Source organism: Epinephelus fuscoguttatus, linkage group LG17 (genome assembly GCF_011397635.1).
Source record: "Epinephelus fuscoguttatus linkage group LG17, E.fuscoguttatus.final_Chr_v1".
Taxonomy (NCBI): Eukaryota; Metazoa; Chordata; class Actinopteri; order Perciformes; family Serranidae; genus Epinephelus; species Epinephelus fuscoguttatus.
In genome coordinates, this window is record NC_064768.1 from 40937985 (window position 1) to 40954221 (window position 16237).

At 46.8% G+C, this 16237-nt stretch overlaps 1 protein-coding gene across 5 annotated transcripts in view; it reads right to left on the reverse strand.

Annotated features, from left to right (window-relative positions):
* Positions 1–761: 761 nt before the first annotated feature.
* kiaa1522 (KIAA1522 ortholog) overlaps positions 762–16237 on the reverse strand; it is a 52833-nt gene continuing 37357 nt past the window's right edge. For 3 of the 5 annotated variants that reach the window (XM_049601995.1, XM_049601998.1, XM_049601996.1), the window contains 8 exons: positions 10382–10540; positions 8371–8414; positions 8106–8244; positions 7369–7476; positions 7124–7284; positions 6713–6904; positions 3181–6577; positions 762–1886 (listed from right to left, as the gene is read on the reverse strand). In XM_049601995.1, coding sequence (XP_049457952.1) covers positions 1846–1886; positions 3181–6577; positions 6713–6904; positions 7124–7284; positions 7369–7476; positions 8106–8244; positions 8371–8414; positions 10382–10540 — 4241 coding nt within the window. In that variant the 3' untranslated portion in view covers positions 762–1845. Of the gene's footprint in view, positions 1887–3180; positions 6578–6712; positions 6905–7123; positions 7285–7368; positions 7477–8105; positions 8245–8370; positions 8415–10381; positions 10541–12990; positions 13228–16237 lie in introns of those variants that run through there. The other 2 variants (XM_049601997.1, XM_049602000.1) reach the window with 2 other exon arrangements.

The following is a 16237-nucleotide window of genomic DNA, read 5'->3' on the forward strand; positions in this document are numbered from 1 at the left end:
ACAATATACTTTAGCATGTCGCTTTTTCATGATTTTGGACGACATGCTATACTATGACTTTTTTCCATGATTTTGGACGACAAACTATACTATGACTTTTTTTCATGATTTTTAACAATATACTTTAGCATGTCGCTTTTTAATGATTTTGGACGACATGCTATACTATGACTTTTTTTTCATGATTTTGGACGACATGCTATACTATGACTTTTTTTCATGATTTTGGACGACATACTATACTATGACTTTTTTCCATGATTTTGGACGACAAACAATACTATGACTTTTTTTCATGATTTTTAACAATATACTTTAGCATGTCGCTTTTTAATGATTTTGGACAACATGCTATACTATGACTTTTTTACGTGATTTTTGACGACTTGCTATGCTATGACTTTTTTACGTGATTTTTGACGACATACTATACTGACTTTTTTAAGTGATTCTGGACGACATGCTATGCTGTGACTTTTTTAAGTGATATTTGATTTGGCACCAACAACCATGCCACATTCAAAGTCACTTAAATCACCTTTCTTAATCATTCTGATTCTTCGTTTGAACTTCAGCAGGTCATTTTCACTATGTCTGCATGCTGAATGCACTGAGTTGCTGCCATTTGATTGGCTGTTGGACAGGTGTACATAATAAAATGAAGTGTGTGTGTTAAATGAGACTGTGTTGGTAAATATTAAGGCATCTGCACCACATCTTTAAAAAAGAAAACAGAGAACTGCATTTTTAATACACATAAATTTTATTTATAGAAGTAGTAACTGTACAGAATTCTTTAAATCACCGAGACGTCGATTTTTGACTCATTACTAAGAGTCAGAATAATAATTCACTCACCAATGATTTTTGCTGGGGGAAAGCATTTTGTGCAAATAGTGACGAGCTGGATTTTCCACCAAAAAAAAGGCGTCAGGCCAAAGTTTTCGATACAGAATCGTTAATAAAAAACACCGACCCCACACAAAGTCTGCTCCAGTGTATCAATCATCCAGGGCCGGTCACGTGCACGGCCCTCAGAGTGGTTCATCAGATGAAACAGAGTCTTAAATATTTCATATTTGGTAGGAAAAGGTGACTGACAGTGCTACAAGTGGAAACAACCACACATAAATAAATAGGATGCTCGTGTTACTGCTGTCCAGGAGATTTCTCAGAGTGTGTTGGGCTTTGAGAAAGTTGTGCAGAAGCATCAGTCGCTGTACTCAGATGCTTCACTGCGTTCAGTCTGAATGGTTTATCATGACGTGATGAGGTTAACAAAATATCTTCCTCTTGTTGTGAGTGCAGCATCCCTTTTTCTTAAACACTATTCCAGACAGTGAAAAACAGACTGAAACTAAGTGACTATTTGTTCTTACTCTGATCTTTAAGCAAAGAAAGTGATAAATGCTGAGTCGTCCTGTCGTCGATCAGCTTTTCTCTGACGACGCTTCAATCACCGTGAAACTCGTGTTATATTACAACAGGGAAAAGAGACCTAACAGACAGTAAACTGTACAGAAATCCTTCTCTCTGAGCTGCAGTGACCACTACCTGCCTCTGGGAGGCGATCTCACACAAGCCAAATATTTACAGTTCAGCCAATGTTTCATCCTGAGGGGCCTTAATAAGAGATAAACTATAGCTTAGAAAAATACTCCAGAATAAAGCTATCATAGGAAACTGGGAGCAACATTATTTTTTTGCATAAACATGTAGGAAGGCCGTTACAGGCTAAGGCTTTTGGAGAACACACACAATACTCTGATGGTGGAGTCACACGTCTCAGTAATGTCCGTCCTCGCTGGGAGCTGTCCTCGCTCGGTCCTCTGGTCCAACGCTGTTTCAGAACAGTGTTTCAATCGTGTCCGCTGTCACTCTGGTCGCTGAGGGGGGCAGACGAGGGGAGGTTAGACATGATGGCATCGATATAATACAGTTACAGGAACACACGTGATGAAGAGTATTCTGTCCTGATCTAATTCAGTCACTGAGACATGATCATGAGCTGCAGGTTAGAGCTGACTGAATATCTGAGTGGGGAATGCTGAAGGCGAGTCAGCAGTTCGTACTGTGTGTGTGTGTGTGTGTGTGTGTGTGTGTGTGTGTGAGAGAGAGAGAGACGGGGCCTGTGTGTGCAGTTTTCTCTTGTTGGTATGGAGAACAGGAAATATCGTCTTTCAGGTGACGTGAAACTGCTTCGGTGTTCCACATCACGGTAATGCTGGAATTAGCATTCTGCTTTTTCATGACAGGAGTCAGATATTGATTTATGCAGCACTGAATCAGCTGTAATGAGTTGACACACTCAGCAGCAGCAGCAGCAGCACATCGACGAAGGCAGCTGTTCTGAAAGCTAATCCTGTTCCTGACCAACAGGTGGCGCTGTGTCACTGCTGTTTGAGAGTTGAAGAGAAGAAAAGATAGAAGTACTACAGTGTGTGTCCTGAAATTGTGCACCCACTATGGCTACTGTGGGCTAATGGGCATGTAGCTACTTCCATGTTTCACATGATACGTCATGTTTGTAGTCGACCAATGAAGATGAGTTTACATATCACCTTGGGTTCGTCCTTCACCTTCTCAAAATGATCCCACACTTTGGATTTCCTGCCCGACATGTTATTAACTAGCCTGTGGAATAACCGCAGGTACCAGCCCTGGAGATTAACCTGACTCCTGTCTGACTGCTGAGCGTGGACACTTCCTGTGTCTGTCCTTTCAAAGTAAAGTCACACATGCTCCAGTCATATAGGTTTGGATTTATTTTGCTTCTATTTTTCTATGACTAAGTTAAGCTAAATCTTGCTGACTAATGACCTTTCTAGTCAACCAACGTTTGGTCGACTCTCAGAGGGCGGCTCTAGCAGCCACAATAAAGTAACATAAAATGTTATCCCCGCTTTTCTGAAGCAGAGTCCTGCACCAGGTCGGGTAACCTGACCTGACCTTGACCTTGGCAGTGATTGAATGTTTTCACCATCCAGTGAAAGAGACGTCTCCTCCGCTGGATTTGGAATTTAGAATGGTAACAGGTCGGTTCTGGTGCTGAGCTTTACGGGTATGGGTGGGAAGTGGGGTTTTCAAAATGGACCCAGTGCAGGACTCTGCCTTGCTACATGTATATAACAGCAGTGTTTTATGACTTAAGCAAATGACAGAAAACGTTGCTGCTCTTACTTGTATCAGGAAGTGTTACTCCACTCGTAGGTTGGACCCCTGGCGCTCCGTTTCCTTCAACACTGAAGTCTGTCTTTGCTGAACAAGCAGGAAGATTCTGTGACGGACTGCTGCTCCCATGCGATGGTTTCTTTGCTACTGGTGGAGGAACTTTGTCCGACTTCACCCCGCCATTGGACAAAGCGTTGGCCTTTGTCTGGTCTGACACCTGCATGAGCTCGGCTGCCAAGCTTTGCTTCAGAGTTGCCTGAGCGTCGGGGGAGGAAGCAGCTGCAGTCTCTATGACGACCTTTTTTGTGCTCCGAGAGAAGATAAAGCTGGCGGTAGAGGCCGAGGACTTGTGCATGTCACACGCCTCAGGTGATTTCAGGGACAGAGCCCCTTGTTCACCGACAGAGCTGTAAGCGGACGACCTCACACCCAGTCGGGATGGAAGACCGTCTCTTGAAGACATGGCTGCAGTTTTCATACGTATGGCTTCCTGTAAGCGCATGGAGGGGGTGTTTAGCACCACAGAGGACGTCTTCGCTGTCTGAGGGGGAGATTTTAGTGACAGAGACTTGCGGATGGGTTTCTGTGGAATGTTTTGAGACCCTGGGATTGAGACTGGGCAGTTCTCCTGAACTGCAGCGCCCTGGTTTGTTGACTTGTCCTCCGATGGAGCTTTGACTTGCTCTTCAGTCATGTTGACTGATCTGAGACGAACCATCTGAAGCAGGGAGGGGGTGACTAGAGGTATGTTGGCATCCTCTTTGGGAATGGGTGCATTTTTGTGGCGAGAGAGGAGCTCCTTGCTCCTGGCGTCTCGGTTTTGTACGCTGGGCTGCCTTCTGAAATTAACCCCATGGGTTAGATTCTCTGCTGGTAAAGGGGGTGCTACTGGGACAGTGACTGGAGGTTGGGCATTGACGTAAGGCTCGGAGGGATCTTCGATTTTCATGGAGTCTTGTTTCAGGAAGCTGCTGGGAGGAGCTGAAGCGGAGGCTGATACTGGGCTCTCTGCTCTTGTAATGGGTGGCAAAGGGGGTGCTTCCACTGATTCAGATTCAGATAAACTCTGCACTGGCCTGCAAGAAGTCTCATCAGCATTGTTCGCTTTTGAAAGTTGCAAAACAACCTCTGGTTTGGTGTCAGTTACTGTTTCTGGAGCAGCAGGGGACAAATCTGGTGTCTGTCCACGTCCAGATGTCCCAGCTTCACTCAACTCCTCGGTTGTCTCTTCAACTTCCTCTGTGGGTCGTTCTAAGACGTCCAGCTCTGTGATACAACTGTCCATAACATTTGGCACGCTGTCTGTCACAAGGGGTGGAGGAGGTGGAGGAAAGTCAACCTCATCTCCACCATCAAAGACTGAGTCCCCTTCCATAGGAGGTGGAGGAGGTGGCCAGCAGGACTCCACAACCTGGATCTCCTCCTGTACCCTCTGTAATTCATCTGGTGGCGTAGACACAGATGAAGGAGGTGTCTTTCTTGATGGAGGAGGTGTGGGGTGGTATGCCGGGGGAGGAGTAGGTGGTGGCGAGGTTTTACTAACTTTGGGGACCTCGACAGAAAGCATCTGCATGGATGTGACCTCACTTTTGTCCGTCTCATTATCGCTCTTATCAACTAAAATCATAACCTCCGGCTGTGAGGAGGCTGAACGGTTCTCCGTCGTGGCATCACCGCTCATCTTTTCCTGGTGTTCTGTCGACACCACTTCCTCTCTGAGCAGCACTGTCGTGGGTTTCTTCATGACGGGAGGAGGCTCTTTCTTTGGACTCTCGGGGTCCATCACCACAGGGCTACTACTCTGCTCTTGTTTCTGAGCGTCAGCACTTACTTCCACCCTGTCCTGTTCAGTACCTGGACACTCCCTGCTCTCCACCTCCTTGTGAACACCTTCGGGACCCGCTGCTAACAAAGTCCCTGGCTTTTCTTTGACCTCTGACAGCTGTGGGACAGATTTGTCTGACTGTTTTTGATCTGAAACTTGCATCTCCGTGCTGCCTTCAGTCTGGGTTGCCACTTGTTTAACAGTACTGTCTTGTATCTGTGCTGGTTTCTGGGGCACTCTGCTGACATTAGGGTACGGCCCACACAGAAGCTGAAAGGTACGTCTGTTGTGCACCCATGTCTCAGGAGGAGGAGGACATGGCGCTTTGACTTTGGGAGGTGGTGGGATGTTCAACAGCTCCCTGACTTCACGTCCCAGATTTGAAGAGCTGTGATTTGACGGGAGGTCTTTTGGAGATCCCTGTGGAGGCAGAGTGGAGCTACATGCGGACACCTCTGGATTGACAGGCTCAGACGTACCAGACGATAGAGAGGTAAGAGAGGAGGAAGGAGAAGCTGCTGAGGATGAGGCGCGAGACACTGATCTCTCTGGTTTGACGGGTTTCTTCTGTTTCTCAGGGGAGGTTGGGGAGATCCCTTTTGGGGAGAGTGTTGGAGTGCCGCTCTGACTGGAGTAGCCACTGGAGGGGGACATGGTCCGTTCAAATTTACCCCCTTCTGAGGGAGTTTTCTGCGGGGAGGAGCTGCTGGATTCTGGAGGCTGTGTTGCTCCTCCTGCCTCGGTGGAAGAGGCCTGCGTGGGGCTCAAAGGACTGGAGGAAGCATCTGGACAGCTGGACCCAGTGGGGTTTGATCCAGGGGTGGGGATCTTACTGGTTTCCGTAACAACTGATTTGATCTCGTCCTTTGCCACAATACTTTCTGTGGCATTTGCTGCCTCTGCAGAGTCACTGAGATCCACCAGAACCCTGGAGTTGCTCCGGATCTTATTACTATGCAGAGAGTTTGTCCTCCTTGGAGGGGCCGGGGGTTGCTTGGTCTTCATAACTGAGAGACTACGAGTGAAATTCTGTCTGGTTTTTGCATCGTCCCCGGCAGCCACTGACCCTGGAACATCAGACTCAACATATTCCCTTTTACTGCTGAAGCTGCTCATTACGCTCACTGAGCTGCGGACACTGATGAGGTCTTGGTCCATGCTAGAGTGCTCCGTCTGGCTTTCCTTCCCATTCAGACCCGCTCTCTGTGAGTTACCGCTGCGCGCGCTCCCCTTCGAGGACACTGGGGAGGAGTTTGAAATAATGGTCTTTGAAGACTGGGACTCGCTCCAGTTCGAACCTGAAGCCGATGTGGGCATCAGTGTGGCGTCATTGTGGGAACTGTCAGTCTGGGAACCATCACCATCTGATCGTCTGGGCAACGAGGGGCTGACTGATAAGTCCCCAGATGCCAAGCTGCTCTTGCTCACAGTGCGGACGCTGCCACCATGGTTTACACTGCTGCCACGCATCCGGCTGCTGCTGCGGTCGATCTCTATGACTTCAATCGAGGCTGGTAAGACAGCATTGGGGATGATTGTAGACAAGTAAGTGGCCTGAGGAGATATGGACATAACTGGTCCCTGGAAAAAAAACAGAAATATGGATTGAAATGTCACGAATGGTCAGGACAGGATCAGGTAAAATATTAAAAACTGAGGCTTCAAAAAAAATTTAATTTGAAAGCCACATCCTTAATTAACTGATCTGATTCTCACCTGGGGTTCCTGGAGGAAGCTAAACATCACTGAAGCAGAGGAGGAAGTGGTCATGCCAGGAACTGCGACGGACTTTGGTCTAAGGTTTGAGGTGGGACCGAGATAGGTGCCAAAGCCCTGGTGGATGAAGGGCTGCTCGTCTTGGTACATCGCCTGGAGGTGCTTCGTCAGCAGCTGCTCACCCCTGGATGCCTGCTCAGGAGAGGAGAGGACGATTCTTATGGCCAAAACACACCAGGGAACTCCTGCTGTAGAGTGAGTGACTGATGGACAGGTCCTTCACAGAGACAGCTAACTGGCTTGACGACATGGTCAAACAGTACGAATGTATTAAACTGTGTGGACCTTGAACTTGAAATCTGGACCCAGGTGGGAACCACTGTGTTACAGCTATTAAGAAGAACCCTTTACCTCCAGCTCTGAAAGGTGCACCCTCGCTCCCTCCTTATTCGCCACTGGAGTCCCTCCATCAACCGTAGGAATGATAACGACCCCTGATTGGCTGTTGCTGAGCTTCCCGTCATGATTGTGGGTAGAAACGAGCTGTTGGAAGGTTGAGCTTCTGTGCAGAGCTGTGAAGAGAGCACACAACTGTCAATAACAACCAAGGACACATGATTTCTACTGGCTCAGTAGAGATGACAGTGCGGACATACCGAGCTCCTTCTGGACCTGGTTGGGAATACCCATGATGGTGGTCCTCCTGCTCCTCTTCCTGCCCTTATCTATTCTTTTCACTGGATTCAGAGGCTTGAACGTCGAACCTGGAGACAGAAGCATCGTCTCGTCACAGCGACTCAAGTCGAGAAGTTGACGGGTTATTTTCTCAGGGAGGAAAAGTGGGAGCTGTGAACTGTAATGCATCCAAGCTCAGTAAAGTATATTGGGAACTGGCTTTTCCACAGGATTTTAAAGAGGGGGTTTGAAATATGGACCAGAATACCAATTGAACTTTCCGTGCGCACGCACACACACACACACGCAGAGTGCGGCGTACTTTGCCTCACAGCTGTGATACGCCGAGGCAGACGCAGCGCTGTCTTCAGATGTTTAGAACTTTTGAGCAACCCAAAAAAGCTTCAGCTGTGTGTGTGTGTGTGTGTGTGTGTGTGTGTGTGAGTTCCTTTTCCTTTGATTTCACACTATAACTGCAGAGGCACCGAGCAGCTGGGAATGAGACGTGCATGCTAAATACGTACACGCTTATGACTCGCCATAAAGCAGTAAACCCAAGAACAAAGCTCAGACTGCTTTCACGAGCACAAGCACTGTGATTAGCTCCTATTTCCCTCAGATGAAAGAGATATGGATGCTTCCTTTCAAAGTCTCTCTCCAAACTCACACACACATGCACAGGAACACACGTACGCACACACACACAGCTGTGGTTTACCTTGGCGGGTGAGCACAGGCCGAGTTGACACAGCAGAGGTTACTGTGGTATCAGTACTCCCCGTGGTGGATCTCGACTCCGGAGAGCCACCTCTGTCCTTGGAGCTGACATCCTGCTCTGGACGCAGTGTGTCTGTGGACTGCAGGGGCACACACACACACACACACACACACACACACACATACAGAGCAGTTTTCAGTATGTGGCACTCTTCGTGTGCAGGAAGTGAAAAATGATGATCCACAGAGTTTTGGGGAGCACTTACAGCAACGCTCTCATCGTCACGAAAGTTCACTCCGTTCGTGTGTTCTGTGAAACAGATCGACAAAGATCAGACACTCAGACTCCATCTTTAATCATGTTTATACAGTGTCTATAATCAGCGATGTCATCATAGATAAAAAGGTTTTTAGACTCTGACCTTCAGCTGGTGACCTTCATTTAGAAAATCAACACAGATAAGACACAAATCTGTGCCGACTAATTTGATAATCGATCAGTTTGAGTAATTTTTTTGAGGAAAATTCTCTGATCAAACTTCTTAAATGTGAATATGTTCCTGTTTCTTTGCTCCTCTGCGACTGTAAACTGAATGTGGACAAAACACGACACATGACGACATGATTTTGGGTTTTGGAAACACTCATCGACAATTTTTCACTCTTGTCATACACATTACAGACCAAACAACTAAACGATTCATTGAGAAAATAATCAACAGATTAATTGACAGTTAATGTATTTTTTTATGCCTCCACATCAGCAGTAGCTGCGGCATAGCCGTGGACACAGGTCAAAGGTCAAGGTCAGTGTGACCTGTGTGTCTCATTCTCATGAACACGTTATCTCAAGAACGCCTCGAAATAATTTCTCTAAACTTGGCAAAAACATTCACTCAGCGATGAACTGATTAGTTTGGGGTGGTCAAAGGTTAAGGTCACTGTGACCTTGCATCTGTCTCATTCTTGTTAACACAATATAATAAACTTCATGTATTCAGCTCCTGCCATACAAGAAATGCAGCACAAAGTGTTTTACAATAACTGCTCTGAGTGCTTCACATGAAAACAGACATAATGGACATAAAACAGACAAACCAGGCGATTCAATATGAAGGACATTTAAAACAGTTTAAAACATGAATCAACTGATTCATAAAATCATTGAGTTTAAAATATTGTAAAAGTAATATTTTAAAAGAGCGTAAAGCGTAAAAAGAGCTTGAGAGCTGTTTGAGGACATCAGAGCGAGTTAAAATCTAAAGTGAACAGATACGTTTTTAGCTTTCTTTTGAAAATATTTAGCGAGCAGCTTCTCTGATATCTGTAGGGAGTGTGTTCATAGCTTTGGGGCTGCACCCTCGATCTTCTTCCAATAACTCAGCAACAGATGATCGCAGTGTTCTTGGAGGCAAATAGCTAACAAGGGAGTTAGTGATGTAGTTTGGTCCCAGCCCATGTAGGGCTTTGTATACAAGGAGGAGGAGCTTAAGATCAAATGTTAAATGAGCAGCTCAGACTGGCCTGATGTGCTCGCTCCTCTTGGTTCTGATTCATAGCTGAGCTGCAGAGTTTGCAGTGAGCTGACGATTTGAAATAAAGGCGTGAATCAATTTCTCTGCATCTTTTCATTTAGAAATGGTCGCATGTTAGTGATGCTTCTGTTTCTGGGGTGGAAAAATGATGCTGTCGTCACCTTGTTAATGTGGGACTTGAAGTTTAGATCTGAATCAAGGATCACACCAAGACCTGTAACCTGAGATTTAATCCAGGGAGTTCAGATCCCCAGATTATTGAGCAGATATCTCCAGAGCACCTTGAGGGAATTTCTTTAGATTTGACACAAACGTCCACCTGGACTGAAGAACAAACTGATTAGAATTCGGTGGTCGAAGGTCAAAGGTCAGTGTGACCTCACAAAATATGTTTTTGGCCATAACTGAAGAATTCATTCACTGATTCTGACCAAACTTGACACAAATGTCTAACAGGATCAAATAATGAAGGTCAAAAGGTCAAAGGTCAGCTTGACTGTGACATCATCATGTTTTAACGTCATATCTCAGGAACAGAAGGGGAGACATTTGGTCAGATACTGAATTGGTGACTCTAATCTTGAAACTGTGCTGATTGTGTAGATCTTCTGTGTGTGAAGCATCCATGTTTTCACTGACATGGATGGAGACTGTCAGAGACACTGGACTGGTGGGCGGAGTCATACAACCACAGGGTGGACTGGTGGGCGGAGTCAACATGATTTAACAGAGCTGTGCTGACCTTCCTGCTGCAGGATCTTGAGCCCCTCCTGGGCCTCAGTGTGCAGGTCCTCCAGGTACTGAGGCCTGCTGCCCTCGATGAAGACATTCTCCTGGTAGTGCTGAGAGGTCCTGTAGTGGACGGCCAACCTCTTCTGCTCTTCGCTCCCTTTTGGGCCGGCTGATGGAAAAAAAAAAAAACAGAGAAGATGACAAATGTGATTGTGATAGTAAACTCTTTTCAATTGTCATTTTATTGTAAACAGGCTGAAAAACTTTCACTGTATCCACACAGTGCGACGTGAGACAGATAGTCATGTTCCTCCTCCTGATCAGAGCCGAGGAGTCTCTGTCTTGTGTCACTGCATTCCCTGTTTCTCACCTCAAATGTTTTCAGAGACATATTTTAGTGTCTGTTTAGCTGCAAAATAAGAAAGCTGCTGATCTAGTCGCCATGTTGAAAACAGCTGAGCCAAACGAAGCGCTGCCCACCAGCTGGAGCAGCTTCCTCATCTTACAGCTGCAGTGCTCTGAAATTTGTCTTCAACTCAAAATATTCAGCTTCTCACTGAGAGGTCTTTCCACAGGTGCGTCCTCGTCCTTCAGGATTCAAACACCAACACCTGACTCAACAGGTGTCTGTTTGCCAAAACATTTATCAGCTTTACAGGGAATCCTCTGCACCTCCACCTGGCACGAGCGTGTTTATCTGTGCACCTTTGACGCAGCACACTCTTCAAATCTCTTCAGCAGAGCAGTTTGGTGGGCAGACGTCCCAGCCTGACGTGCTCTCAGCAGTAAACTACTGCCTGGCTAATCTCCTGCAGTATCTGTCCTCCTCACTAGTCCATGGAGGATTAGATAATCTGGATTGTCGTCATGTAAAGATGCTGCTGGACCCCCTGCTGGGAGACCTCCTGCGTGGGAACTGGACCAGGCTCTCTCCTCAGGATGGATTTACTCAGTGTCAAAGGACAGCCACAGACACACTCAACATGTCAATAAGAATTGGAAAGACATAAACTCTAGTAGTACAGCAGTCAATAAATGAAAAGTCAGCAGGGCCTACGTCTACAGTCCCAGCTGGACGAGGACATCTAACTGGCCTACTGTCCTTGTCCCAGTACACAAGCACGGGAGGGGAATCCATTTATTGAGCCAAGTATGTGCGACTCCTCTACGATAGGTGGAGATATGCCCCCTTTCAGCTTGTTAGTATTGGACCTTTTTCCTGTTGACCTATTACGTCACAGACCAAACAATGGACAAACAAGTTAGCTACGGTTAGCTAGCAGCTAACTGCTACCATGGTGGACAACTTTACAGCTCTGTACATTTGGTCCATCCAAAAAGTCACGGCTCTGGATGTAGATTTCTCCATGTTGTTACCGGCCTCTTCTTCTGACAATGCATGTAACAGGCTGAAGTTGACACGGCGTCCCAGAACGTCAACAACCAACACACCCAGGGTACCTTGGACGTCATATGTGGACGTGGAAAGTCCATGACCAAACGTGGACATGTGACGAGGTCACAGTGAGGATGAGTTGGAACGTTGAAATAGACATTTAGAGACCTTCAGCGTTCCTTAGGATACAGATGACTGCTGGTGTGGAGAGTTACTTCCTCTCACACAGGTGCAGAATGTTCGTGCTGGTTGGCTGTCGGCTGAAGTCTTTGCAGTGTGTTCATGTGCAACTTTTTGGCCGAGACACAACAGCTTTCGTTGCTGTTAGTCCTTTAAAGTCAGTTCGGTGTGTCTGGGTCTTTGAGCACTGGGTCTGGGTCGGTCTAGAGTAGTGATGCAAAAATATTTTTATTATTATTATTAATTTCTGTCTGTTATTTGTAGCATGAGTTGTTTGCTTATGGCTCTGCAGACTAAGTTATATAAGCTGTACATTGTCTGTTGTTAGCTAATCGCCAGGTGTCCACTTTCCCTCCTTTGTCACTCTCAACACTGCAGCTCTCAGTCTCACCTGGTAAGGTAATACTGTGTGAGTGTGGATGTACATACTGTACACGCCGGTGTGTGTAAGGAAACAGACACTCGTAGACACAAAGCCCTCCCCTGTGTGTGGCTGTGGGAAACCTCGGGTCATTGTGAACCTGGGACTGATGCAATCCAAGGAACAGAGACAAACGTCGGTACAAAACACAGCAGAGTGCAGAGTGCTCACATTAACCTGCTGTGCTCAAACTACCAGTTGTGATTAACTGGAGTAGCAGCCCTCCATGAGACCCCCGCAGGAGGTTTAGGGCTTCTGGTCGATTAAGACGATCGTCCAAAAAGTCAGTTAAGCACTTTATCTCATTAGAGAGGACCCCAAATTGCCTCCAGCACTAACTCTTGTGTGTCACTGTGTCTGTGTGTGAGACAGAGAGACGATGAGCACAAATCAGCAGTTCTCATCAAGTCCTTTCACTGAAGCAAAAACATGCTGCTAATCCATCGACTCACAACCTCGACTGTGCAACACAAACTTTTTATGCCAGCTTAACTCCACAAACCTCCGTCACAGCACAGTTCAAGAGTATTACTGTCGTATAAACCAGCGTGCACTCGTGTCAGCAGCCCGAAGCTGCAGCCACAGCCCGCCAAACTCCTCCACGTGAGTCAGCAGCACTCACCCTTCTTCTTGAAGACAGACAGCAGAGAGTGGAGGCTCTTCCTCAAGTAGATCACCATGCCTACACCAGCGCCATAGCACACACAGAATCACAATACTGTGGTGAAGCAAAGCAAAGCCCAACAAGTCCACTTCCTGTCAGTGGCGAGGAGAATGAGTTTGTTTCCCTAAGAAGATCCACAGTGAAACTGTTGGCGTGCTGTCAGAGCGAGACGCTCTCTCCTCCCTCAGCACACTGTCTGAGTGACTTTGGAAGGACGAGTACACAATGAGATCTGCTTCCAGCCGAGCAGCCTGTCCCAGCTGCCTTATCCCAGAGTCTGATACCCTCCTCCCTCCCTCCCTCCTCTGCGCTCTCTCCGTCGCTCACGCTGCTTCTCTCCATTGCTATTCCCTCTCTATTGTCAAATGCAGAACCTTCCCTCCACCCCCATCGGCAAAACGGCTGTCAAAGTTTGGCTTTCAGCAGCCATCCACCCCCACCTCACTCAATACAGAGCGACACGTGTGATTGTGTGTGTGCACACACACCGTGCATGTGAAAGCCCAGAGCCTGGAGACATAAAACAAAATTATATTTTGGGGAAAATCGGACGAAATCATTACATGATCTTGTTGTGATGGGGGAAAACTAATACAGCATAGCATCATGAAATTTTGGTGTGACAATATGGTATAATCACACTGTGCTACGTATCGTTTTTTTATTCTATAAAACATTAATATGAGAAATAAAACTAATAAAAATTTAGCTAGCCTATGGGAAAAATAAAATCAGTTGCTTTTTCGCTCCACTAGATGGTGCTGATGTTTTATTTCCTCAGCAGACGTCTCAGTCAGCGACATTTGGCAGGAAGTTCATCAAAACCAAGATGGAGGCACCAAGAAATCAGAAATGCGCTGTCAGTGTTTAAATCAAACGTCTGGACTTATTTTGGATTTTTGAACACAGGAGGACTTGAATATGACACGAGAATAAAATACTCTGGGAATATGACGAACATGACAGCTCACCTCACAGGCCACCATCCAGAGGTAGGGTTAGCTTGGCCGTCAGCGGCTAATTGACGAAAAATCAACCATCACTGGACACACTGAGCTCGACACAACTACCATCAGACAATACCACAGCCCATCACCTACTTCCTGTGCAGATCTGTTGGAAACCAAAGCTTTTGTTAGACAGCTGTCTCACGTTCTCCAAACTAGAGCCGTACACCAAAGTCACAGCGGAGCAAACACTGCAGACCTCCTGCAAAATGCCTGCAGGTGATGTAAGAGAATCTGTCCTCAAAGAGGGCGTTAAATCTGCCCACAGTTGAGTCTGTCAGGTGTACGCAGTCTTTCTGACAGGTGTTGCTCAGTCTGTCACATTTAGCTGCAATAAAAACAGACTGAAAACTTTATCGTAGGAGGTGAAAGTGACGTTGACAAACTTTCCTCTGGGGAAATAATTAGCAGTTGGAAAAATCACAGTTCATTGTATCGCAGTGATATGGTATGGTGGGTCCTCTGGTGATGCCCAGCCCTAAATTAAAGCTTATTTTAAGGTTATACTTCTATTTGTCTTTGTCCTGTCCCTAATGAAAGCCTTCAGCATGTGTCTGACGCTCTGTCTCATTATCTGAGGGCTACAGGGGGACATGTGACAGTAGAGGTTGCGTCCTCGCAGTGAACAGCTAAACAACATATTCGATGTACTGTGATGTCGTGCTCTCTTCACTGCATCACTTTCTCCAGTGCCCCGTTTCCTCCCTCTGTCTCTGCCAATCTCTGCTCCTTCACATCTTTCTGATTCCCTGTCCTCCTCTTCCTCTCTGTCCCTTCGCCTCACAGCCACAGAGGTCTAGTTTGGGTTATAAATAGCTGACACAGCCTCGGTTCATCATCGCGACTCTTGTTGGCGCCTACTGATGTTTCCTGACAAACTGCAGAGGGGATGAAATACAACACGACCATGGGGGAAATAACCCAAACTGAAAAGGCAGATTTTGTGCCAAACAGATGACGACTGCTGAGCTGCAGGGTTGTTTCCCCACTACAGAGCCAGAGCTCGATCCACTTGCTCTCTGAATGGATGTTTATTCCCAATAAAGTGGCGTGGCGGGGGGGCTACAGCTGGCCCATACACCCGCGCCAGCTGGAGGGTCCTCCTAACACAATTATCTTCGTCCATACACCCACCAGCCTCCTCATGCTGGGCTGGGGATAGTGGAGAAATCTGCAGCCCAGAGTCCAGGGTCAGACTGGCCAGCCTGGGGTGCTGGCGGTGGCTCAACCTCGGGCTGGAATAAGCTGCGGCCTTCAAGAGAGCAGCTTTAGACACGGGAGCCATGCCAGAGGATTAACTCTGCCACGGACTTAACCTGTCCATCTCCTCGCCTCACCTCGCTCCTGACATTTGTTTGTCTGTCAGCACTTCACAGCCTTCAGAAAACTCTCTCTATCATTTCACATTTTCACTCCTTTTGTTTTACTTTTAGCCGGCGTGTCCTCAGTGATGACGCCACTCGAGCGTCTTGTTGATGCTCATTAGCTTCTAATCCATATTAATTTGTGCAGACAGTTCAGCAGTGTGCGACATGTGGGAGCTTATGTGCACAAGAAAACCGCTTTGTTTTGCAGTGATGTTCCAAACACTCCTTTTCTTGAGGAATAAATCCCCTCCACACCCCGTCCCCCCAATGCAGACCTTTACTAAGTGCCAGTTCTGGGGGTCTCTGGCCCAGCCTGCGTACCCCCCTGTTGTTAACTGAGACCCCTCATATCAATATTCATTAGAGGGCCTAAAGAGACACCATCTGGTCTTTGGGGGAGAGAGGGGCTTCAAATGCCTCTGATTCAGCTCACACACACACACACACACACACACACACACACACACACACACACACACACAGCGTTCCTCTGCAGAGGGAACAAGAGAGGAAAGTTATTGCTGACGTCACGCTGATGAAGAGCTCCTGACCCTTCACATTTCAGATTAGAAAAAATATCTAACTCTGACTGCCAAATACTTTTCAACAATTTTAAATCAAGTGCTGTTTCTTTTTAAAGGCTGCTCACACACACTGCTGTACAGATAATACTATAAATCAACTGCTGGTTCTGTCAGCAGGTCAAACTTCCTGTCGGAGGAGGTCAGCTGACAAAACAGGCGTGTTAAAATGTCAAAGGTCAAAAGACACACACCTCATTAATATACTCAAAACCAGGATCATGATTTGACAGGTCATTCTCTTCTTCTG